The 23,964-nt window shown below is 48.3% G+C and overlaps 1 protein-coding gene across 3 annotated transcripts in view; it reads left to right on the top strand.

Moving 5' to 3' along the window:
- Positions 1–1,015: 1,015 nt before the first annotated feature.
- Positions 1,016–23,964, top strand: part of ITFG2 (integrin alpha FG-GAP repeat containing 2) — a 77,938-nt gene continuing 54,989 nt past the window's right edge. The window contains exons 1-3 of one of the 3 annotated variants that reach the window (XM_077265947.1): positions 1,072–1,260; positions 1,337–1,432; positions 14,672–14,713. In XM_077265947.1, the coding sequence (XP_077122062.1) occupies positions 1,165–1,260; positions 1,337–1,432; positions 14,672–14,713 (234 nt within the window). In that variant the 5' untranslated portion in view covers positions 1,072–1,164. Of the gene's footprint in view, positions 1,261–1,336; positions 1,433–14,671; positions 14,714–18,786; positions 18,860–23,964 lie in introns of those variants that run through there. The other 2 variants (XM_077265948.1, XM_077265949.1) reach the window with 2 other exon arrangements.

Genomic DNA, 23,964 nt, shown 5'->3' with positions numbered 1-23,964 from the left:
GGGGGAGGCAATGATAGAGGTGATGGGCAATGATGGTGGTGGGGAGGCAATGATGGAGGTGATGGGCAATGGTGGTGGTGGGAGGCAATGATGGAGGTGATGGGCAACGATGGTGGGGGGAGGCAATGATGGAGGTGATGGGCAATGATGGTGGTGGGGGAGGCAATGATGGTGGTAGGGGGAGGCAATGATGGAGGTGATGAATTGGACACTAATGGTTGGGGAGGAGGCAATGATGCAGGTGGTGGAATAAGCAGTGATGGAGGTGGTGGGGGAGGTGGCAATGATGGAGGTGGTGATGAGGAAAATGGGGTGGAGAGGGGCTGCATTATACTTTGAGGGGGCTACATTATATTCTGTGGGGGAACTGCAATATTCTCAGGGGACTGCATTATATTATGGGGGCTACATCATACTATGTGAGGGGGCTACAGTATACTCTATGGGGGGGCTGCATTATATTCTGTGGTGGGGCTGCATTCTCAGTTGACTACATTATATTCTGTGGTGGCTGCATTATACTATATGAGGGGGGCTGCATTATACCCTATGAGGGTGCTACATTATATTATATGGTGGGGACTGCGTTATACCTGAGGGGGTTGCATTATATTTTGTGGGGTGCTGCATTATATTCTATGAGAGGGGACTGCGTTATATTTTATGAGGGGGCTAAATTATATTCTGTGAGGAGGCTAAATTATATTCTGTGAAGAGGCTACCCCAACCCTTGCTACATAATTAAGACGTGAACTACCTTACATTATACCCTGATATTGGCGCGTTTTACCGCACAATTGGTGGTATTGTATCTATTTCTATGTAGCTACATAGTGGGCCCCAAAAGTGATTTTCTCTGGTGGGACCAAGGTGCTCCAGTCCGACCCTGTCCACGCTCACCGCCACCACAAAGCCATGAGTTTCTCTATTGACGCCATGATGATAAGTGGCATATGCACGTGCCTGGCACCGGGGCCCTCTATTATGTAGGGAATGCTGGGACTCTCCCTACAGAGCCGGCGGGCAGGGCTCAGGGCTGACACCAGACGCTCCGCTGTCGGCAGTGCCTCCGCCTCTCACCCTGACACTTGGTCATCACGTGCTCCTCCCGGCGTGACGTCATCAGAAGGCGCGGCCCGCGCGCTGTGACCAGTGGTGTCGGTGATGCGGTCTCTGAGCTACGTGCAGCGCGCGGTGCTGGAGTTCAGCGGGTCGCTCTTCCCGCACGCCTTGTGTCTCGGGGATGCGGATAACGACTCGGTAATTCGGGCGCTGGACGGAAGACTGCGGGGGGACGGATCCGAGCGCTTGTCACTGTCTGGTTTTCTCTCTGCAGCTGAATGAGCTGGTCCTGGGAGACACCAGCGGGAGGCTGCACGTGTACAAGAATGAGCAGAGCAAGCCCTGGCTGAGCCGCTGCTGCACCGGCATGGTGAGCCGCTGTCTGCCCGGAAGGGCACTGTGCGCTGAGCAGCCCCGGGAAAGCGTTGTCTGGAGGTTGTGGGTGGAATGCATTGTCAGCATGTGTCTGCACTGTGCATAGGCAGAAAGCTGTCAAGCCGTATAACTCAGGTGATCATCACATCCCGTCCCTCTGACTGGCCGTATTACTCAGGTGATCATCACATCCCGTCCCTCTGACTGGCCGTATTACTCAGGTGATCATCGCATCCTGTCCCTCTGACTGGCCGTGTTACTCAGGTGATCATCGCATCCCGTCCCTCTGACTGGCCGTATTACTCAGGTGATCATCGCATCCTGTCCCTCTGACTGGCCGTGTTACTCAGGTGATCATCGCATCCCGTCCCTCTGACTGGCCGTATTACTCAGGTGCTCATCGCATCCCGTCCCTCTGACTGGCCGTATTACTCAGGTGCTCATCGCATCCTGTCCCTCTGACTGGCCGTGTTACTCAGGTGATCATCGCATCCCGTCCCTCTGACTGGCCGTATTACTCAGGTGATCATCGCATCCCGTCCCTCTGACTGGCCGTATTACTCAGGTGATCATCGCATCCCGTCCCTCTGACTGGCCGTATTGCTCAGGTGATCATCGCATCCTGTCCCTCTGACTGGCCGTGTTACTCAGGTGATCATCGCATCCCGTCCCTCTGACTGGCCGTATTACTCAGGTGATCATCGCATCCCGTCCCTCTGACTGGCCGTATTACTCGTGTGATCATCGCATCCCGTCCCTCTGACTGGCCGTGTTACTCAGGTGATCATCCTGTCCCTCTGACTGGCCGTATTACTCAGGTGATCATCGCATCCCGTCCCTCTGACTGGCCGTATTACTCAGGTGATCATCGCATCCCGTCCCTCTGACTGGCCGTATTACTCGTGTGATCATCGCATCCCGTCCCTCTGACTGGCCGTATTACTCAGGTGATCATCCTGTCCCTCTGACTGGCCGTATTACTCAGGTGATCATCGCATCCCGTCCCTCTGACTGGCCGTGTTACTCAGGTGATCATCGCATCCCGTCCGTCTGACTGGCCGTATTACTCAGGTGATCATCCTGTCCCTCTGACTGGCCGTATTACTCAGGTGATCATCGCATCCCGTCCCTCTGACTGGCCGTATTACTCAGGTGATCATCGCATCCCGTCCCTCTGACTGGCCGTGTTACTCAGGTGATCATCGCATCCCGTCCCTCTGACTGGCCGTGTTATTCAGGTGATCATCTCATCCTGTCCCTCTGACTGGCCGTGTTACTCAGGTGATCATCGCATCCCGTCCCTCTGACTGGCCGTATTACTCAGGTGATCATCGCATCCCGTCCCTCTGACTGGCCGTATTACTCAGGTGATCATCGCATCCCGTCCCTCTGACTGGCCGTATTACTCAGGTGATCATCCTGTCCCTCTGACTGGCCGTATTACTCAGGTGATCATCTCATCCCGTCCCTCTGACTGGCCGTATATTACTCAGGTGATCATCGCATCCCGTCCCTCTGACTGGCCGTATTACTCAGGTGATCATCTCATCCCGTCCCTCTGGCCGTATTACTCAGGTGATCATCGCATCCTGTCCCTCTGACTGGCCGTGTTACTCAGGTGATCATCGCATCCCGTCCCTCTGACTGGCCGTATTACTCAGGTGATCATCCTGTCCCTCTGACTGGCCGTATTACTCAGGTGATCATCGCATCCCGTCCCTCTGACTGGCCGTATTACTCAGGTGATCATCGCATCCCGTCCCTCTGACTGGCCGTGTTACTCAGGTGATCATCTCATCCCGTCCCTCTGACTGGCCGTATTACTCAGGTGATCATCCTGTCCCTCTGACTGGCCGTATTACTCAGGTGATCATCTCATCCCGTCCCTCTGACTGGCCGTGTTACTCAGGTGATCATCGCATCCCGTCCCTCTGACTGGCCGTATTACTCAGGTGATCATCTCATCCCGTCCCTCTGACTGGCCGTATTACACAGGTGATCATCTCATCCCGTCCCTCTGACTGGCCGTATTACTCAGGTGATCATCGCATCCCGTCCCTCTGACTGGCCGTGTTACTCAGGTGATCATCTCATCCCGTCCCTCTGACTGGCCGTATTACTCAGGTGATCATCCTGTCCCTCTGACTGGCCGTATTACTCAGGTGATCATCTCATCCCGTCCCTCTGACTGGCCGTGTTACTCAGGTGATCATCTCATCCCGTCCCTCTGACTGGCCGTATTACTCAGGTGATCATCCTGTCCCTCTGACTGGCCGTATTACTCAGGTGATCATCTCATCCCATCCCTCTGACTGGCCATATTACTCAGGTGCTCATCGCATCCCGTCCCTCTGACTGGCCGTATTACTCAGGTGCTCATCGCATCCCGTCCCTCTGACTGGCCGTATTACTCAGGTGATCATCTCATCCCGTCCCTCTGACTGGCCGTATTACTCAGGTGATCATCGCATCCCGTCCCTCTGACTGGCCGTGTTACTCAGGTGATCATCGCATCCCGTCCCTCTGACTGGCCGTGTTATTCAGGTGATCATCTCATCCCGTCCCTCTGACTGGCCGTATTACTCAGGTGCTCATCGCATCCCGTCCCTCTGACTGGCCGTATTACTCAGGTGATCATCGCATCCCGTCCCTCTGACTGGCCGTATTACTCAGGTGATCATCGCATCCCGTCCCTCTGACTGGCCGTGTTACTCAGGTGATCATCGCATCCCGTCCCTCTGACTGGCCGTCTTACTCGTGTGATCATCGCATCCCGTCCCTCTGACTGGCCGTATTACTCAGGTGATCATCGCATCCCGTCCCTCTGACTGGCCGTATTACTCAGGTGATCATCCTGTCCCTCTGACTGGCCGTATTACTCAGGTGATCATCTCATCCCGTCCCTCTGACTGGCCGTATTACTCAGGTGATCATCACATCCCGTCCCTCTGACTGGCCGTATTACTCAGGTGATCATCTCATCCCGTCCCTCTGGCCGTATTACTCAGGTGATCATCGCATCCCGTCCCTCTGACTGGCCGTGTTACTCAGGTGATCATCGCATCCCGTCCCTCTGACTGGCCGTCTTACTCGTGTGATCATCGCATCCCGTCCCTCTGACTGGCCGTATTACTCAGGTGATCATCGCATCCCGTCCCTCTGACTGGCCGTATTACTCAGGTGATCATCGCATCCCGTCCCTGTGACTGGCCGTGTTACTCAGGTGATCATCGCATCCCGTCCCTCTGACTGGCCGTATTACTCAGGTGATCATCCTGTCCCTCTGACTGGCCGTATTACTCAGGTGGTCATCTCATCCCGTCCCTCTGACTGGCCGTATTACTCAGGTGATCATCGCATCCCGTCCCTCTGACTGGCCGTATTACTCAGGTGATCATCGCATCCCGTCCCTCTGACTGGCCGTGTTACTCAGGTGGTCATCTCATCCTGTCCCTCTGACTGGCCGTATTACTCAGGTGATCATCTCATCCCGTCCTTCTGACTGGCCGTATTACTCAGGTGATCATCGCATCCCGTCCCTCTGACTGGCCGTATTACTCAGGTGACCATCGCATCCCGTCCCTGTGACTGGCCGTGTTACTCAGGTGATCATCGCATCCCGTCCCTCTGACTGGCCGTATTACTCAGGTGATCATCCTGTCCCTCTGACTGGCCGTATTACTCAGGTGGTCATCTCATCCCGTCCCTCTGACTGGCCGTATTACTCAGGTGATCATCGCATCCCGTCCCTCTGACTGGCCGTATTACTCAGGTGATCATCTCATCCCGTCCCTCTGACTGGCCGTATTACTCAGGTGCTCATCGCATCCCGTCCCTCTGACTGGCCGTATTACTCAGGTGATCATCGCATCCCGTCCCTCTGACTGGCCGTATTACTCAGGTGATCATCTCATCCCGTCCCTCTGACTGGCAGTATTACTCAGGTGATCATCCTGTCCCTCTGACTGGCCGTATTACTCAGGTGGTCATCTCATCCCGTCCCTCTGACTGGCCGTATTACTCAGGTGATCATCCTGTCCCTCTGACTGGCCGTATTACTCAGGTGGTCATCTCATCCCGTCCCTCTGACTGGCCGTATTACTCAGGTGGTCATCTCATCCCGTCCCTCTGACTGGCCGTATTACTCAGGTGATCATCGCATCCCGTCCCTCTGACTGGCCGTATTACTCAGGTGATCATCTCATCCCGTCCCTCTGACTGGCCGTATTACTCAGGTGCTCATCGCATCCCGTCCCTCTGACTGGCCGTATTACTCAGGTGATCATCGCATCCCGTCCCTCTGACTGGCCGTATTACTCAGGTGATCATCGCATCCCGTCCCTCTGACTGGCCGTATTACTCAGGTGATCATCTCATCCCGTCCCTCTGACTGGCCGTGTTACTCAGGTGATCATCCTGTCCCTCTGACTGGCCGTATTACTCAGGTGATCATCGCATCCCGTCCCTCTGACTGGCCGTATTACTCAGGTGATCATCGCATCCCGTCCCTCTGACTGGCCGTATTACTCGTGTGATCATCGCATCCCGTCCCTCTGACTGGCCGTATTACTCAGGTGATCATCCTGTCCCTCTGACTGGCCGTATTACTCAGGTGATCATCGCATCCCGTCCCTCTGACTGGCCGTATTACTCAGGTGATCATCGCATCCCGTCCCTCTGACTGGCCGTATTACTCAGGTGATCATCTCATCCCGTCCCTCTGACTGGCCGTGTTACTCAGGTGATCATCCTGTCCCTCTGACTGGCCGTATTACTCAGGTGATCATCGCATCCCGTCCCTCTGACTGGCCGTATTACTCAGGTGATCATCGCATCCCGTCCCTCTGACTGGCCGTATTACTCGTGTGATCATCGCATCCCGTCCCTCTGACTGGCCGTATTACTCAGGTGATCATCCTGTCCCTCTGACTGGCCGTATTACTCAGGTGATCATCGCATCCCGTCCCTCTGACTGGCCGTGTTACTCAGGTGATCATCGCATCCCGTCCGTCTGACTGGCCGTATTACTCAGGTGATCATCCTGTCCCTCTGACTGGCCGTATTACTCAGGTGATCATCGCATCCCGTCCCTCTGACTGGCCGTATTACTCAGGTGATCATCGCATCCCGTCCCTCTGACTGGCCGTGTTACTCAGGTGATCATCGCATCCCGTCCCTCTGACTGGCCGTGTTATTCAGGTGATCATCTCATCCCGTCCCTCTGACTGGCCGTGTTACTCAGGTGATCATCGCATCCCGTCCCTCTGACTGGCCGTATTACTCAGGTGATCATCGCATCCCGTCCCTCTGACTGGCCGTATTACTCAGGTGATCATCGCATCCCGTCCCTCTGACTGGCCGTATTACTCAGGTGATCATCCTGTCCCTCTGACTGGCCGTATTACTCAGGTGATCATCTCATCCCGTCCCTCTGACTGGCCGTATATTACTCAGGTGATCATCGCATCCCGTCCCTCTGACTGGCCGTATTACTCAGGTGATCATCTCATCCCGTCCCTCTGGCCGTATTACTCAGGTGATCATCGCATCCTGTCCCTCTGACTGGCCGTGTTACTCAGGTGATCATCGCATCCCGTCCCTCTGACTGGCCGTATTACTCAGGTGATCATCCTGTCCCTCTGACTGGCCGTATTACTCAGGTGATCATCGCATCCCGTCCCTCTGACTGGCCGTATTACTCAGGTGATCATCGCATCCCGTCCCTCTGACTGGCCGTGTTACTCAGGTGATCATCTCATCCCGTCCCTCTGACTGGCCGTATTACTCAGGTGATCATCCTGTCCCTCTGACTGGCCGTATTACTCAGGTGATCATCTCATCCCGTCCCTCTGACTGGCCGTGTTACTCAGGTGATCATCGCATCCCGTCCCTCTGACTGGCCGTATTACTCAGGTGATCATCTCATCCCGTCCCTCTGACTGGCCGTATTACTCAGGTGATCATCTCATCCCGTCCCTCTGACTGGCCGTATTACTCAGGTGATCATCGCATCCCGTCCCTCTGACTGGCCGTGTTACTCAGGTGATCATCTCATCCCGTCCCTCTGACTGGCCGTATTACTCAGGTGATCATCCTGTCCCTCTGACTGGCCGTATTACTCAGGTGATCATCTCATCCCGTCCCTCTGACTGGCCGTGTTACTCAGGTGATCATCTCATCCCGTCCCTCTGACTGGCCGTATTACTCAGGTGATCATCCTGTCCCTCTGACTGGCCGTATTACTCAGGTGATCATCTCATCCCGTCCCTCTGACTGGCCATATTACTCAGGTGCTCATCGCATCCCGTCCCTCTGACTGGCCGTATTACTCAGGTGCTCATCGCATCCCGTCCCTCTGACTGGCCGTATTACTCAGGTGATCATCTCATCCCGTCCCTCTGACTGGCCGTATTACTCAGGTGATCATCGCATCCCGTCCCTCTGACTGGCCGTGTTACTCAGGTGATCATCGCATCCCGTCCCTCTGACTGGCCGTGTTATTCAGGTGATCATCTCATCCCGTCCCTCTGACTGGCCGTATTACTCAGGTGCTCATCGCATCCCGTCCCTCTGACTGGCCGTATTACTCAGGTGATCATCGCATCCCGTCCCTCTGACTGGCCGTATTACTCAGGTGATCATCGCATCCCGTCCCTCTGACTGGCCGTATTACTCAGGTGATCATCGCATCCCGTCCCTCTGACTGGCCGTATTACTCAGGTGATCATCGCATCCCGTCCCTCTGACTGGCCGTATTACTCAGGTGATCATCCTGTCCCTCTGACTGGCCGTATTACTCAGGTGATCATCTCATCCCGTCCCTCTGACTGGCCGTATTACTCAGGTGATCATCACATCCCGTCCCTCTGACTGGCCGTATTACTCAGGTGATCATCTCATCCCGTCCCTCTGGCCGTATTACTCAGGTGATCATCGCATCCCGTCCCTCTGACTGGCCGTGTTACTCAGGTGATCATCGCATCCCGTCCCTCTGACTGGCCGTCTTACTCGTGTGATCATCGCATCCCGTCCCTCTGACTGGCCGTATTACTCAGGTGATCATCGCATCCCGTCCCTCTGACTGGCCGTATTACTCAGGTGATCATCGCATCCCGTCCCTGTGACTGGCCGTGTTACTCAGGTGATCATCGCATCCCGTCCCTCTGACTGGCCGTATTACTCAGGTGATCATCCTGTCCCTCTGACTGGCCGTATTACTCAGGTGGTCATCTCATCCCGTCCCTCTGACTGGCCGTATTACTCAGGTGATCATCGCATCCCGTCCCTCTGACTGGCCGTATTACTCAGGTGATCATCGCATCCCGTCCCTCTGACTGGCCGTGTTACTCAGGTGGTCATCTCATCCTGTCCCTCTGACTGGCCGTATTACTCAGGTGATCATCTCATCCCGTCCTTCTGACTGGCCGTATTACTCAGGTGATCATCGCATCCCGTCCCTCTGACTGGCCGTATTACTCAGGTGACCATCGCATCCCGTCCCTGTGACTGGCCGTGTTACTCAGGTGATCATCGCATCCCGTCCCTCTGACTGGCCGTATTACTCAGGTGATCATCCTGTCCCTCTGACTGGCCGTATTACTCAGGTGGTCATCTCATCCCGTCCCTCTGACTGGCCGTATTACTCAGGTGATCATCGCATCCCGTCCCTCTGACTGGCCGTATTACTCAGGTGATCATCTCATCCCGTCCCTCTGACTGGCCGTATTACTCAGGTGCTCATCGCATCCCGTCCCTCTGACTGGCCGTATTACTCAGGTGATCATCGCATCCCGTCCCTCTGACTGGCCGTATTACTCAGGTGATCATCTCATCCCGTCCCTCTGACTGGCAGTATTACTCAGGTGATCATCCTGTCCCTCTGACTGGCCGTATTACTCAGGTGGTCATCTCATCCCGTCCCTCTGACTGGCCGTATTACTCAGGTGATCATCGCATCCCGTCCCTCTGACTGGCCGTATTACTCAGGTGATCATCCTGTCCCTCTGACTGGCCGTATTACTCAGGTGGTCATCTCATCCCGTCCCTCTGACTGGCCGTATTACTCAGGTGGTCATCTCATCCCGTCCCTCTGACTGGCCGTATTACTCAGGTGATCATTGCATCCCGTCCCTCTGAGTGGCCGTATTACTCAGGTGCTAATCGCATCCCGTCCCTCTGACTGGCCGTATTACTCAGGTGATCATCGCATCCCGTCCCTCTGACTGGCCGTATTACTCAGGTGATCATCCCGTCCCTCTGACTGGCCGTATTACTCGTGTGATCATCGCATCCCGTCCCTCTGACTGGCCGTTTTACTCAGGTGATCACCTCATCCCGTCCCTCTGACTGGCCGTATTACTCAGGTGCTCATCGCATCCCGTCCCTCTGACTGGCCGTATTACTCAGGTGCTCATCACATCCCGTCCCTCTGACTGGCCGTATTACTCAGGTGATTATCGCATCCCGTCCCTCTGACTGGCCGTATTACTCAGGTGATCATCGCATCCCGTCCCTCTGACTGGCCGTATTACTCAGGTGATCATCGCATCCCGTCCCTCTGACTGGCCGTATTACTCAGGTGGTCATCTCATCCTGTCCCTCTGACTGGCCGTATTACTCAGGTGATCATCGCATCCCGTCCCTCTGACTGGCCGTATTACTCAGGTGACCATCGCATCCCGTCCCTGTGACTGGCCGTGTTACTCAGGTGATCATCGCATCCCGTCCCTCTGACTGGCCGTATTACTCAGGTGATCATCCTGTCCCTCTGACTGGCCGTATTACTCAGGTGGTCATCTCATCCCGTCCCTCTGACTGGCCGTATTACTCAGGTGATCATCGCATCCCGTCCCTCTGACTGGCCGTATTACTCAGGTGATCATCTCATCCCGTCCCTCTGACTGGCCGTATTACTCAGGTGCTCATCGCATCCCGTCCCTCTGACTGGCCGTATTACTCAGGTGATCATCGCATCCCGTCCCTCTGACTGGCCGTATTACTCAGGTGATCATCTCATCCCGTCCCTCTGACTGGCAGTATTACTCAGGTGATCATCCTGTCCCTCTGACTGGCCGTATTACTCAGGTGGTCATCTCATCCCGTCCCTCTGACTGGCCGTATTACTCAGGTGATCATCGCATCCCGTCCCTCTGACTGGCCGTATTACTCAGGTGATCATCCTGTCCCTCTGACTGGCCGTATTACTCAGGTGGTCATCTCATCCCGTCCCTCTGACTGGCCGTATTACTCAGGTGGTCATCTCATCCCGTCCCTCTGACTGGCCGTATTACTCAGGTGATCATCGCATCCCGTCCCTCTGACTGGCCGTATTACTCAGGTGATCATCTCATCCCGTCCCTCTGACTGGCCGTATTACTCAGGTGCTCATCGCATCCCGTCCCTCTGACTGGCCGTATTACTCAGGTGATCATCGCATCCCGTCCCTCTGACTGGCCGTATTACTCAGGTGATTATCGCATCCCGTCCCTCTGACTGGCCGTATTACTCAGGTGATCATCGCATCCCGTCCCTCTGACTGGCCGTATTACTCAGGTGATCATCTCATCCCGTCCCTCTGACTGGCAGTATTACTCAGGTGATCATCCTGTCCCTCTGACTGGCCGTATTACTCAGGTGGTCATCTCATCCCGTCCCTCTGACTGGCCGTATTACTCAGGTGATCATCGCATCCCGTCCCTCTGACTGGCCGTATTACTCAGGTGATCATCCTGTCCCTCTGACTGGCCGTATTACTCAGGTGGTCATCTCATCCCGTCCCTCTGACTGGCCGTATTACTCAGGTGGTCATCTCATCCCGTCCCTCTGACTGGCCGTATTACTCAGGTGATCATCGCATCCCGTCCCTCTGACTGGCCGTATTACTCAGGTGATCATCTCATCCCGTCCCTCTGACTGGCCGTATTACTCAGGTGCTCATCGCATCCCGTCCCTCTGACTGGCCGTATTACTCAGGTGATCATCGCATCCCGTCCCTCTGACTGGCCGTATTACTCAGGTGATTATCGCATCCCGTCCCTCTGACTGGCCGTATTACTCAGGTGATCATCGCATCCCGTCCCTCTGACTGGCCGTATTACTCAGGTGATCATCGCATCCCGTCCCTCTGACTGGCCGTATTACTCAGGTGCTCATCGCATCCCGTCCCTCTGAGTGGCCGTATTACTCAGGTGCTCATCGCATCCCGTCCCTCTGACTGGCCGTATTACTCAGGTGCTCATCGCATCCCGTCCCTCTGACTGGCCGTATTACTCAGGTGCTCATCCTGTCCCTCTGACTGGCCGTATTACTCAGGTGCTCATCGCATCCCGTCCCTCTGACTGGCCGTATTACTCAGGTGATCATCGCATCCCGTCCCTCTGACTGGCCGTATTACTCAGGTGCTCATCCTGTCCCTCTGACTGGCCGTATTACTCAGGTGATCATCCTGTCCCTCTGACTGGCCGTATTACTCAGGTGATCATCGCATCCCGTCCCTCTGACTGGCCGTATTACTCAGGTGATCATCTCATCCCGTCCCTCTGACTGGCCGTATTACTCAGGTGATCATCGCATCCCGTCCCTCTGACTGGCCGTATTACTCGTGTGATCATCGCATCCCATCCATCTGACTGGCCGTATTACTCGTGTGATCATCGCTAGGGCTGAGCGACTTTTCGTTTTTTGAGGTCGAGTCGGGTTTCACGAAACCCGACTTTCTCAAAAGTCGAGTCGAGTGAAATCGGCCGATCTTCTTGAAATGTCGGGGATCGGCCGAAACACGAAGCCCAATGCAAGGTAATGGAAAATCTATATATTTTTATATTTACTTCAGCGCGATATATGTGAAAAGCCGGTAATTCAATTGCCGGCTTTTAATTTCTCCTGCCTAAACCCGACATAATATGAGACATGGTTTACATACAGTAAACCATGTCATATCCCCCTTTTTTTTGCATATTCCACACTACTAATGTTAAAAGACAGCAAAAGAAACAACCCTGATTGGAATAGTAATAAAATATAATGTATTAATAATATATAATTGGACACCTATATATTATTCAATATTAATTCACCAGGGTGTCTTTTGAATAAAAAGTGGAAACCACTTACACCATGAGTAAGAAGCCAATCACCAAGACCTTAGGATGCACCAGGAGGACCAGGCTGAATATATATATATATATATATATATAATATATGCCTTTATTAATTCTTAAGTGGCAGTACAGTATCAGATAGTATATTAAAACCAAACAGTTAATACAAAAAGTGTGCTATGCAGGACGGCAATAAATATCAAATCAAATAAGCGGAAACCCTATTGCACATATGAAAATCTTAAAAAATTTTTTTACCAGTATTTCTGTGCCAGGTAATGATTTCCAGAATGAAGATAAAAATTCCCAGAAGCAAAAGTGTGAAATTTATATATAAAAATTAAAAAATTTTAAAAAAATGTATGTGCAAAATACAAAAAGTGCTTTATAGTGCAATCAATTGGAACAATGCAAAGGTGCACAAAGACGGGCTCTCACCCTTTTAGTTTCACATAAAATGCCAAATAAAAAAGTGCAAAGTGCTAGAGAGCAGGGAATATTTATAAACATTACCTGTGGGTACCTCGCCGTCCTGAACACGCACACTCCCGACACGTGTTTCGGAAACCTAGTTCCTTCGTCAGGGGGTGGTGTAGCTATTAAATTTAAGGGTTAAATCGCGGAAAAAATTGGCGTGGGCTCCCGCGCAATTTTCTCCGCCAGAGTGGTAAAGCCAGTGACTGAGGGCAGATATTAATAGCCTAGAGAGGGTCCATGGTTATTGGCCCCCCCCCGGCTACAAACATCTGCCCCCAGCCACCCCAGAAAAGGCACATCTGGAAGATGCGCCTATTCTGGCACTTGGCCACTCTCTTCCCACTCCGTGTAGCGGTGGGATATGGGGTAATGAAGGGTTAATGCCACCTTGCTATTGTAAGGTGACATTAAGCCAGATTAATAATGGAGAGGCGTCAATTATGACACCTATCCATTATTAATCCAATTGTATGAAATGGTTAAAAAAAACACACACACAATATTGCAAAGTATTTTAATGAAATAAACACACAGGTTGTTGTAATATTTTATTGTTCTCTCAATCCACCTGATGACCCTCGCTCTGTAACAAAGGAAACATAATAAACCAACAATATACATACCATCTGTAGATCTGTAACGTCCCACGATGTAAATCCATCTGAAAGGGTTAAAATATTTTACAGGCAGGAGCTCTGCTAATGCAGCTGTGCTTGTGCCTGTAAGCCCCGGGGAATGAAGGAAATGTAGGTCAATGACCTATAATTACCTTCAGTCGCGGTGATGCGCCCCCTGGTGGATGTCCTCATATGACGTCCAGCGTGGGAAAAAGTTCTCAGGCTGCAGTTCATGAGGACATCCAGCAGAGGGCGCATCACCGCGACTGAAGGTAACTATAGGTCATTGACCGACATTTCCTTCATTCCCCGGGGCGTTTTTGCGTTTTGTTTGCTTAATTAGAAAACCTTATCATAAATACATTTAGCATACCTATGTATAGCAAAGCCATGAAAACTGAGCTAATTTTCACCTTTCTGACCAGGCCAAATTTCACTATTCTGACCAATGTCACTACATGGTAATAACTGGAACGCTACAATGGAGGCCACCGATTCTGAGATTTGCCTTCTCGTGACACATTGTACTTCATGATAGTGGTAACATTTGTTTGATATAACTTGGTGTATAAGGGCTTGTTTTATTTTATTTTTTTCAGAACCAAGGTGTAGTATTGAATTACACTTTATTTTATTAAACAGGAAAATATTCCAAGTGCAGTGAAATATATATAAAAAAATGCAATTGCACAATTGTTTTTTGGGGGGATTTGATTTTATGGTGTTTACGACCAGACATTATGAATCTTCTCATCAGTTTGATTACTAAAATGGAACAAACCCACATGGTAGCATGCTATACCTAAGGTCCTGCTTTTTTGTAAGCAGAGTGACTGGATATTGCCCTCTAGTGGGGGAAGATGGAATTGTAAGTAACTGGCAGGATCTCTGATCTGTATTGTGGAAACGGAGTATATCTGCCTAATGTAACATATGACATGTTTACTTAGATCCAGAAACGAGCATACATTTATTTTTCTATCTAAAATTGGAGCTACAGTTTAGCTAGTAAACTGTACCATTTTGGTTTTTTTTTTCCAGTTGACCTGTGTAAGTATTGGCGATGTTTGCAATAAAGGAAAGGTAGGTGGAAATATTTATAAGTTGTGGTAAGGGTTTTGGAATATTGTTTGTCTTTGTCATTTCCTACTAATTATATAACGATATCAATATATATATATATATATATATATATATATATATATATATATATATATATATATATATACATACATATATACTGTATATACTCGAGTATAAGCCGACCCCCCCTTATTTTGCCACAGAAAATCTGGGAAAACTTAATGACTCAAGTATAAGCCTAGTGTGGAAAATGCAGCAGCTACCGGTAAATGTCAAAAATAAAAAGAGATACCAATAAAAGTAAAATTAATTGAGACATCAGTAGGTTAAGTGTTTTTGAATATCCATATTGAATCAGGAGCCCCATATAATGCTCCATACAGTGTATGATGGGCCCCATAAGATGTTCCATACAGACATTTGCCCCGTATAATGCTGCACAAAGGCTGATTATGGCCCCATAAGATGCTCCATAGACTATTATGCCTCATATGCTGTTTCTGCGATTTAAAAAAAAATAAATAAATAAATCACTTACTCATCTGTTGTTGCTCAGGCCCCCGGCACTTGCTATAGTCAACTTTCCCTGTTCGACCATCGGCGCCGCTGTGTCTTCTGCGTCTTCTGCACTGACTGTTCAGTCAGAGGGCGTCGCGCACTAATCACGTCATCGCGCCCTCTGACCTGAGTGTCACTGCAGAGGATGCAGAAGACACCACGGCGCAGACGGTGGAACACGGGACAGGTGAATATCGCTCACTGCCCCGTCATACTCACCTGCTTCTGGCGCGGTCCCTGCACATCCCTGGTTCTCCGGGTGCCAGCAGCGTCTTCATGTATTACAGTAATGAATATGCGGCTCCACCCCTATTATTAGACAGCTGCCGCTTCCCCTCCCCTGCCAACCCCTGGGAATGACTCGAGTATAAGCCGAGAGGGGCAGTTTCAGCCTAAAAAATGGGCTGAAATTCTCGGCTTACACTCTACTCGGATCTCTCTATATATATTTTCTCTCTTTCTCTTTCTCTCTCTCTCTCTTTCTCTCTTTCTCTCTTTCTTTTTATTTTCATGTACACTTTAAGTGTCCAGAGGTATCCGAAATTGTCTCTTTGAGGATGGGTGTTTCAGGCATAAACTCCAGAAGTAAAATGCATAAGATCAAGCACATAGCCACAGGTGCTACTCACAAAAGTAGAATATCATCAAAAAGTTTATTTATTTGAGTTCTTCAATACAAAAAGTGAAACTCATATATTATATAGTCATTACAAACAGAGTGATCTATTTCAAGTGTTTATTTCTGTTAATGTTGATGATTATGGCTTACAGCCAATGAAAATCCAGAAGTCATTATCTCAGTAAATTAGAATAATTAACAGAAAACATCTGCAAAGGCTTCCTAAGTGTTTAAAAAGGTCCCTTAGTCTGTTTCAGTAGGCTCCACAATCATGGGTATAAATAATAGGATTAAAATATAACTTTTACTGGATATATATATAAAAATTCTGTTTTTAAAGTGCAAAACAAAGATCAGACAAACGGACAAATACAGCGTGGGTGGTGCTTATAAACAAAGGCTATAATATTGCCCCATAAAGTCACAGCATTCCATCCATCAAAGTACTACTACTGTAGCCAGGTATATGTATATTTATCATTCAAGAAAACAGCCTGCCACAAAGTAGTATATGGTACTCAAAATACGCTATCATGCGCTACCAGGTTCATTAACACCTCTATAGGGGTATCAGTCCTAAATCCTTTATAGGACCCCTTATTGTGAAACAGAACTCTGGAATATTATACCGTACTTTCCTGCTTTATCACATGGCATTTAGCCCACAGGATTTAATACGGTGTAGCGTCATCATAAACCCAGAACAGGCTTGGACGTATATTAAGGAACGGTCTCACCCGGAGCTGTATCAGTTACTTTCTTTTCCGCTCCCTCGTAACGGTGGGCCTCCTCCCCTCCTCTTCCCGACGCGTTTCGATACTTCTCATCAGGGGATAGTGTTGGGGTTAACTCATATCTCGCATCCAATTGACGCTGTCATACCTGTGCGTGGTGAGTTTGCTCTTCTTTATATATCGCGCTTTCTATGCTTACATCCGTTCGGATGACGTGCTCCCTCCTCCACGTGACCGGAAGTGAGCTAATGATACCATAACAGCTGACCGAAGCCTCGGCTCGCTGTATATTACACCTCCACTGGAGCGTCATGGTTTTTGTGCGCCTGCGCTCTACAGTGGACTAAAAGTACCGGGATTCAGAGGCACATTATCAGTTATCCAGATTACTGACCTATAATTTAGTGCATCTCTCCCCACATTGGGTGCATGGCTTTATTGCTATTAAATCAAAAAGCAAATATATCCATATCTCCCCACTCTTTTTACCACTATTACTATGTACAGGTTCCCAATCTTTTGGTAAGACATCTTAATCAACTCTAAAACGGGGACCAGAGTAGACAGTGTTGAGAAATACAGAAAAGATATATAACAAAAAAATTCTTTATAAAAAAAAAAACCTTAAAGTAACTATCCAGATTGAATTTTTTACGTATTATGGACTACGATGTGGACAACCTCAGGAGATCTACGGCTAGAATTTAAAGAAAAAGGGGGAAGAAAAGAGGTCTTAAAGGAAAGCCTATTAATGGTCTAGGGTGCCCTATTCTCACTATTCCCTACCTAACGCGGAGGTTGGCACCCTAGGACCTACGCAGCGGCGCCCCCGTAGGTCGCCGCTGCATAGGTCCTAGGGTGCCAACCTCCGCGTTAGGTAGGGAATAGTGAGAATAGGGCACCCTAGACCATTAATAGGCTTTCCTTTAAGACCTCTTTTCTTCCCCCTTTTTCTTTAAATTCTAGCCGTAGATCTCCTGAGGTTGTCCACATCGTAGTCCATAATACGTAAAAAATTCAATCTGGATAGTTACTTTAAGGTTTTTTTTTTTATAAAGAATTTTTTTGTTATATATCTTTTCTGTATTTCTCAACACTGTCTACTCTGGTCCCCGTTTTAGAGTTGATTAAGATGTCTTACCAAAAGATTGGGAACCTGTACATAGTAATAGTGGTAAAAAGAGTGGGGAGATATGGATATATTTGCTTTTTGATTTAATAGCAATAAAGCCATGCACCCAATGTGGGGAGAGATGCACTAAATTATAGGTCAGTAATCTGGATAACTGATAATGTGCCTCTGAATCCCGGTACTTTTAGTCCACTGTAGAGCGCAGGCGCACAAAAACCATGACGCTCCAGTGGAGGTGTAATATACAGCGAGCCGAGGCTTCGGTCAGCTGTTATGGTATCATTAGCTCACTTCCGGTCACGTGGAGGAGGGAGCACGTCATCCGAACGGATGTAAGCATAGAAAGCGCGATATATAAAGAAGAGCAAACTCACCACGCACAGGTATGACAGCGTCAATTGGATGCGAGATATGAGTTAACCCCAACACTATCCCCTGATGAGAAGTATCGAAACGCGTCGGGAAGAGGAGGGGAGGAGGCCCACCGTTACGAGGGAGCGGAAAAGAAAGTAACTGATACAGCTCCGGGTGAGACCGTTCCTTAATATACGTCCAAGCCTGTTCTGGGTTTATGATGACGCTACACCGTATTAAATCCTGTGGGCTAAATGCCATGTGATAAAGCAGGAAAGTACGGTATAATATTCCAGAGTTCTGTTTCACAATAAGGGGTCCTATAAAGGATTTAGGACTGATACCCCTATAGAGGTGTTAATGAACCTGGTAGCGCATGATAGCGTATTTTGAGTACCATATACTACTTTGTGGCAGGCTGTTTTCTTGAATGATAAATATACATATACCTGGCTACAGTAGTAGTACTTTGATGGATGGAATGCTGTGACTTTATGGGGCAATATTATAGCCTTTGTTTATAAGCACCACCCACGCTGTATTTGTCCGTTTGTCGGATCTTTGTTTTGCACTTTAAAAACAGAATTTTTATATATATATCCAGTAAAAGTTATATTTTAATCCTATTATTTATATCTATTGAAGTTTGAGGATTACACCACAGCTAAGTAAATAATCCACAATCATGGGGAAGACTGCTGACTTGACAGATGTCCAGAAGGCAGTCATTGACACACTCCACAAGAAGGGTAAGCCACAAAGGGTCATTGCTAAAGAAGCTGGCTGTTCACAGAGTGCTGTATCCAATATATAATTGTATATTAATGGGAAGTTGAGCGGAAGGAAAAAGTGTGGTAGAGAAAGGTGCACAAGCAACCGCGATAACCGCAGCCTTGAAAGGATTGTTAAGAAAAGGCCATTCAAAAATTTGGGGGAGATTCACAAGGAGTGGACTGCTTGATGACATTCTGATTTTGTGAGAAGCACGTAATCTTAATGAAAAAACAGATGTTGACAAATGGATTTTTACTGGAAAACGCAGAGAGGCCCTGTTGTAGGATATCATTTTTTCCAGAAATCTTAGTTTTGAAGTTTCTGATCTGCCCTGGCCATCAGTAAGTGCGATCAGTGTGGTGGTAAAAACTGAGCAGCCAGATTGTGCTAAGTCACAGAACATGACGGCCAAGTGGAGCAAACATGTCATCTATTGAATCTCTCCCTATAATTGCCTCTGAATGCGACCACAGCACAGGAAGTGTGCGCCAGCTGTATGGTGGTCCCGCAGCTGCACAGAAGGCTTAATTCTCTTGTAGTACAGAGTGCTGGCTAAATCGCTGTATGGCATGCTGCAGTGGACACGTTTTATGGAGTGGTAATTTATGTTGCACTTTCTGGATAAGGCCATGTTCACACTATCAGTATTTGGTCAGTATTTTCCATCAGCATTTATAAGCCAAAACCAGGAGTGGGTGATAAATACAGAAGTGGTGGCGTGTTTCTGTTCTTTCTAATTCAGATCATTTTTATTGATTATTTGATTTTATAAACAACTAGCTCTACTACCCGGCTTCGCCCGGGTTAATAACTGCTGTTAGCAAAATAGAATGTGTTAACAAAAATTTATTCTTCACACAAAACCACAAAACAGATAGAAATGTAATTATTAAAAGGCAAAAACTTAGCTAATTGAATCATTTCACAACATATATTTCAACACCAGAGATATTCCACACAGATTTAACTAAATTGGCAAAGTAATGTGAAGTAATCTTCTACTACTTATTCGAGAGCCTTTTGATAAACAACATTCTTAGTTTTTCCATCAGGTGCAAAGACGAACAGATTTTTGGTTGTTCCAACTCTTGAACAGGCCACATAAAGTTGACCATGAGAAAAGCATGGAGATTGTAAATCGATTCCAACTACTTTCAAGGACTGTCCCTGAGCGTTGTTGATGGACATAGCAAATGCCAGTCGAACAGGAAACTGGAGGCGTTTAAAATCAAAAGGCAAATCATATGGAATGAGAGGAATTGTTGGAATGAAAACATCTTCCCCTGTGGCACATCCTGTCAAAATGGTTGCCTCAATTACATGTGGAAACAGGTTCTTAATCAAGTCTTGTTCCATTACACAGCTTTGGTGGATCCAAATTTCTCAATAGCAGAATAGGTGCTCACGGTTTTAGAAAGAGGTTGTGAGGAGGAAGTCCTTGTGGCTCCAAGGAATTGAGGATCTCAGTTGGGTATGGCTCTTGAGGAAGCAGCTGCTGTTTTCATGTGTGTCAGCCTTGTTTTTCGGTCTTCACATTTTTCATTGGCCCGTAGTGCAGCTTTTCTTTTCGCATCAGGTGACATTCGTGCCATGGAATTCCTTTTCTTATGAGGCATTATTGTGGTAAAAATAGTCTGTAACTGGCAGTTTCTATATCCTCTCACATAGAGGTAATGTGACTGACATCAGCCTTTCCACCAACACACCCTAACTGACATGCTATTACCTCACACAATCTTTGTTATACTGAGAATGTCCTTTGTTGCCTATATTAACCAATCAGAGCTCAGATTAATTAACTGTAGCAAAATAGAAGCTGAGCTGTGATTGGTTGCTATTGGCACCCTGATAAATCCCCAGTCAACAGGAAGCGCTCCCCCTGGCAGAATATATTAGCTCACACATACACATAATAGACAAGTCATGTGACTGACAGCTGCCATATTTCCTGCTTATTAATCAGATTTTTATTTTTGAAGGATAATACCAGACTTGTGTGTGTTTTAGGGCGAGTTTCATGTGTCAAGTTGTGTGTGTTGAGTTGCGTGTGGCGACATGCATGTAGCGACTTTTGTGAGATGAGTTTTGTGTGGCGACATGCGTGTAGCAACTTTTTGTGTCGAGTTGCATGTGACAGGTTAGTGTAACAAGTTTTGCGCGTGGCGAGTTTTGCGCGTGGCGAGTTTTGCGTGGTGCGTTTTGAGTATGTACAAGTTTTGTGTGAGGCAACTTTTGCATGTGTTGAAACTTTTGTGCATGTTTCAATTTTTCCTCGTGTGCAAGTTTTGCGTGTGGCGAGTTTTCCATGAGATGAGTTTTGTATGTGTGGCGAGTTTTGCGTGAGCCTAGTTTTGCACGTGTGGCGAGTTTTGCATGTGGCGAATTTTGCGCGTTGCGAGTTTTGAGTGGCGACTTTTGTGTTTCAACTTTTATGTGGCGAGGTTGGTGTATGTGTGGTGAAATGTGTGCTGAGGGTGGTATATGTGTTCAAGCACGTGGTAGTGTGTGGCGCATTTTGTGTGTGTGTTCATATCCCCGTGTGTGGTGAGTATCTCATGTCGGGGCCCCACCTTAGCAACTGTACGGTATATACTCTTTGGCGCCATCGCTCTCACTCTTTAAGTCCCCCTTGTTCACATCTGGCAGCTGTCAATTTGCCTCCAACACTTTTCCTTTCTCTTTTTCCCCATTATATAGATAGGGGCAAAATAGTTTTGTGAATTGGAACGCGTGGGGTTAAAATTTCGCCTCACAACATAGCCTATGACGCTCACGGGGTCCAGACGTGTGACTGTGCAAAATTTTGTGGCTGTAGCTGCGACGGTGCAGATGTCAATCACACACACACACACACACACACACACACACACACACACACACACACACACACACACACACACACACACACACACACACACAGCTTTATATATTAGACTAGATGGTGGCACGATTCTAACGCATCGGGTATTCTAGAATATGCATGTCCACGTAGTATATAGCACAGCGACGTAGTATACAGCCCAGCCACGTAGTATATTGGCCAGTGACATAGTATATTGCCCAGCGGCGTAGTATACAGCACAGAGCCACGTAGTATATTGCCGAGCCACGTAGTATATTGCCGAGCCACGTAGTATATTGCCGAGCCACGTAGTATATTGCCCAGCCACGTAGTATACAGCACAGAGCCACGTAGTATACTGCACAGCGACGTAGTATACAGCACAGAGCCACGTAGTATATTGCCCAGTTATGTAGTATATTGCCCAGCGACGTAGTATATTGCCCAGCCACATAGTATACAGCACAGAGCCACGTAGTATATTGCCCAGTTACTTAGTATATTGCCCAGCCACGTAGTATACAGCACAGAGCCACGTAGTATATTGCCCAGCGACGTAGTATACAGCACAGAGCCACGTAGTATATTACATAGCGACGTATACAGCACAGAGCCACGTAGTATATTGCCCAGCCACATAGTATATTGCCCAGTTACGTAGTATATTGCCCAGCCACGTAGTATACAGCACAGAGCCACGTAGTATATTGCCCAGTTACGTAGTATACAGCACAGAGCCACGTAGTATATTGCCCAGCTACGTAGTATACAGCACAGAGCCACGTAGTATATTACATAGCGACGTATACAGCACAGAGCCACGTAGTATATTACATAGCGACGTATACAGCACAGAGCCACGTAGTATATTGCCCAGCCACGTAGTATATTGCCCAGTTACGTAGTATATTGCCCAGCGACGTAGTATATTGCCCAGCCACGTAGTATATTGCCCAATTAGGTAGTATATTGCCCAGCGACGTAGTATACAGAACAGAGCCACGTAGTATATTGCCCAGCCACGTAGTATACAGCACCGAGCCACGTAGTATATTGCCCAGCCACGTAGTATATTGCCCAGCCATGTATGTCACAGGTTAAAAAATAAAAAATAAACATATACTCACCTTCCGAGGGGCCCCTTGTAGTTCTGTCGCCTGTGTGCGGTGCAGGCGGCAGCTTCCGGTCCCAGGGTGTGATGACGTCGCGGTCACATGACCGTGATGTCACGGCAGGTCCTTCTCGCGCAGGGCCTGCGATGACGTCGCGGTCACATGACCGTGACGTCACGGCAGGTCCTTCTCGCGCAGGGCCTGTGATGACGTCGCGGTCACATGACCGTGACGTCATGGAAGGTCCTTCTGGCATACCATCCTTGGCACCGGAACGTCGCGAGGAGCGGGAAAGGCAGCAGAAAGTGAGTATATAATGATTTTTTTATTATTATTATTTTTAACAGATGTTTGTACTATTGACGCCTCATAGGCAGCATCAATAGTAAAAACTTGGTCACACAGGGTTAATAGCGGCATTAACCCTGTGTGAGCGGTGACTGCAGGGAGTATGTAGCGGGCGCCGGGCACTGACTGCAGGGGAGTAGGGAGGGACTAATTGGACTGTGGCCGTCGCTGATTGGTCGCGGCAGCCATGACAGGCAGCTGGCGCGACCAATCAGTGACGCGGGATTTCCGTGACAGAAGTTGCCGACAGAAAGACGGAAGTACCCCTTAGACAATTTTATATATATATATATATATATATATATATATATATATATATATATATATATATATATATATATATATATATATATATATATATATATATATATATATACATATATATATCTCTTATATTATATTATAAACTTAATGAACAAGTTTAACCCTTTAAGTTTATATAGTCCTGTTCCTGCCAATGTAGTCCATGTCAAACAAAGACTGATAACACATTATAACATGTTTCTATTCTGCTTTTCCTCTGACTGTTGGCTCACAAATACTGAATGTGTGACCATGGCCTAATTCTGGGTTTGGCAGATGCATGAGGATGTTCTATCAGAATTCATGTACTGTAAGGTTTAGTGAGGCAGAGATAATAAAATGGGGCTGTTTGTGCCTTCTTTCTATGTTAATAGTGCGGAATACAAGGACAACTGTATGCTTCCATATGTGATAACTGTTAGAGTCCCTCCATACACAACAATATATGTAAAGATGTGGTTTAAAGGGGTTGTCT

Source organism: Ranitomeya variabilis, chromosome 5 (assembly GCF_051348905.1).
Source record: "Ranitomeya variabilis isolate aRanVar5 chromosome 5, aRanVar5.hap1, whole genome shotgun sequence".
NCBI lineage: Eukaryota > Metazoa > Chordata > Amphibia > Anura > Dendrobatidae > Ranitomeya > Ranitomeya variabilis.
Note: the sequence above shows the minus strand (reverse complement) of the source record. Positions and strands in the feature narration are given on the sequence as shown.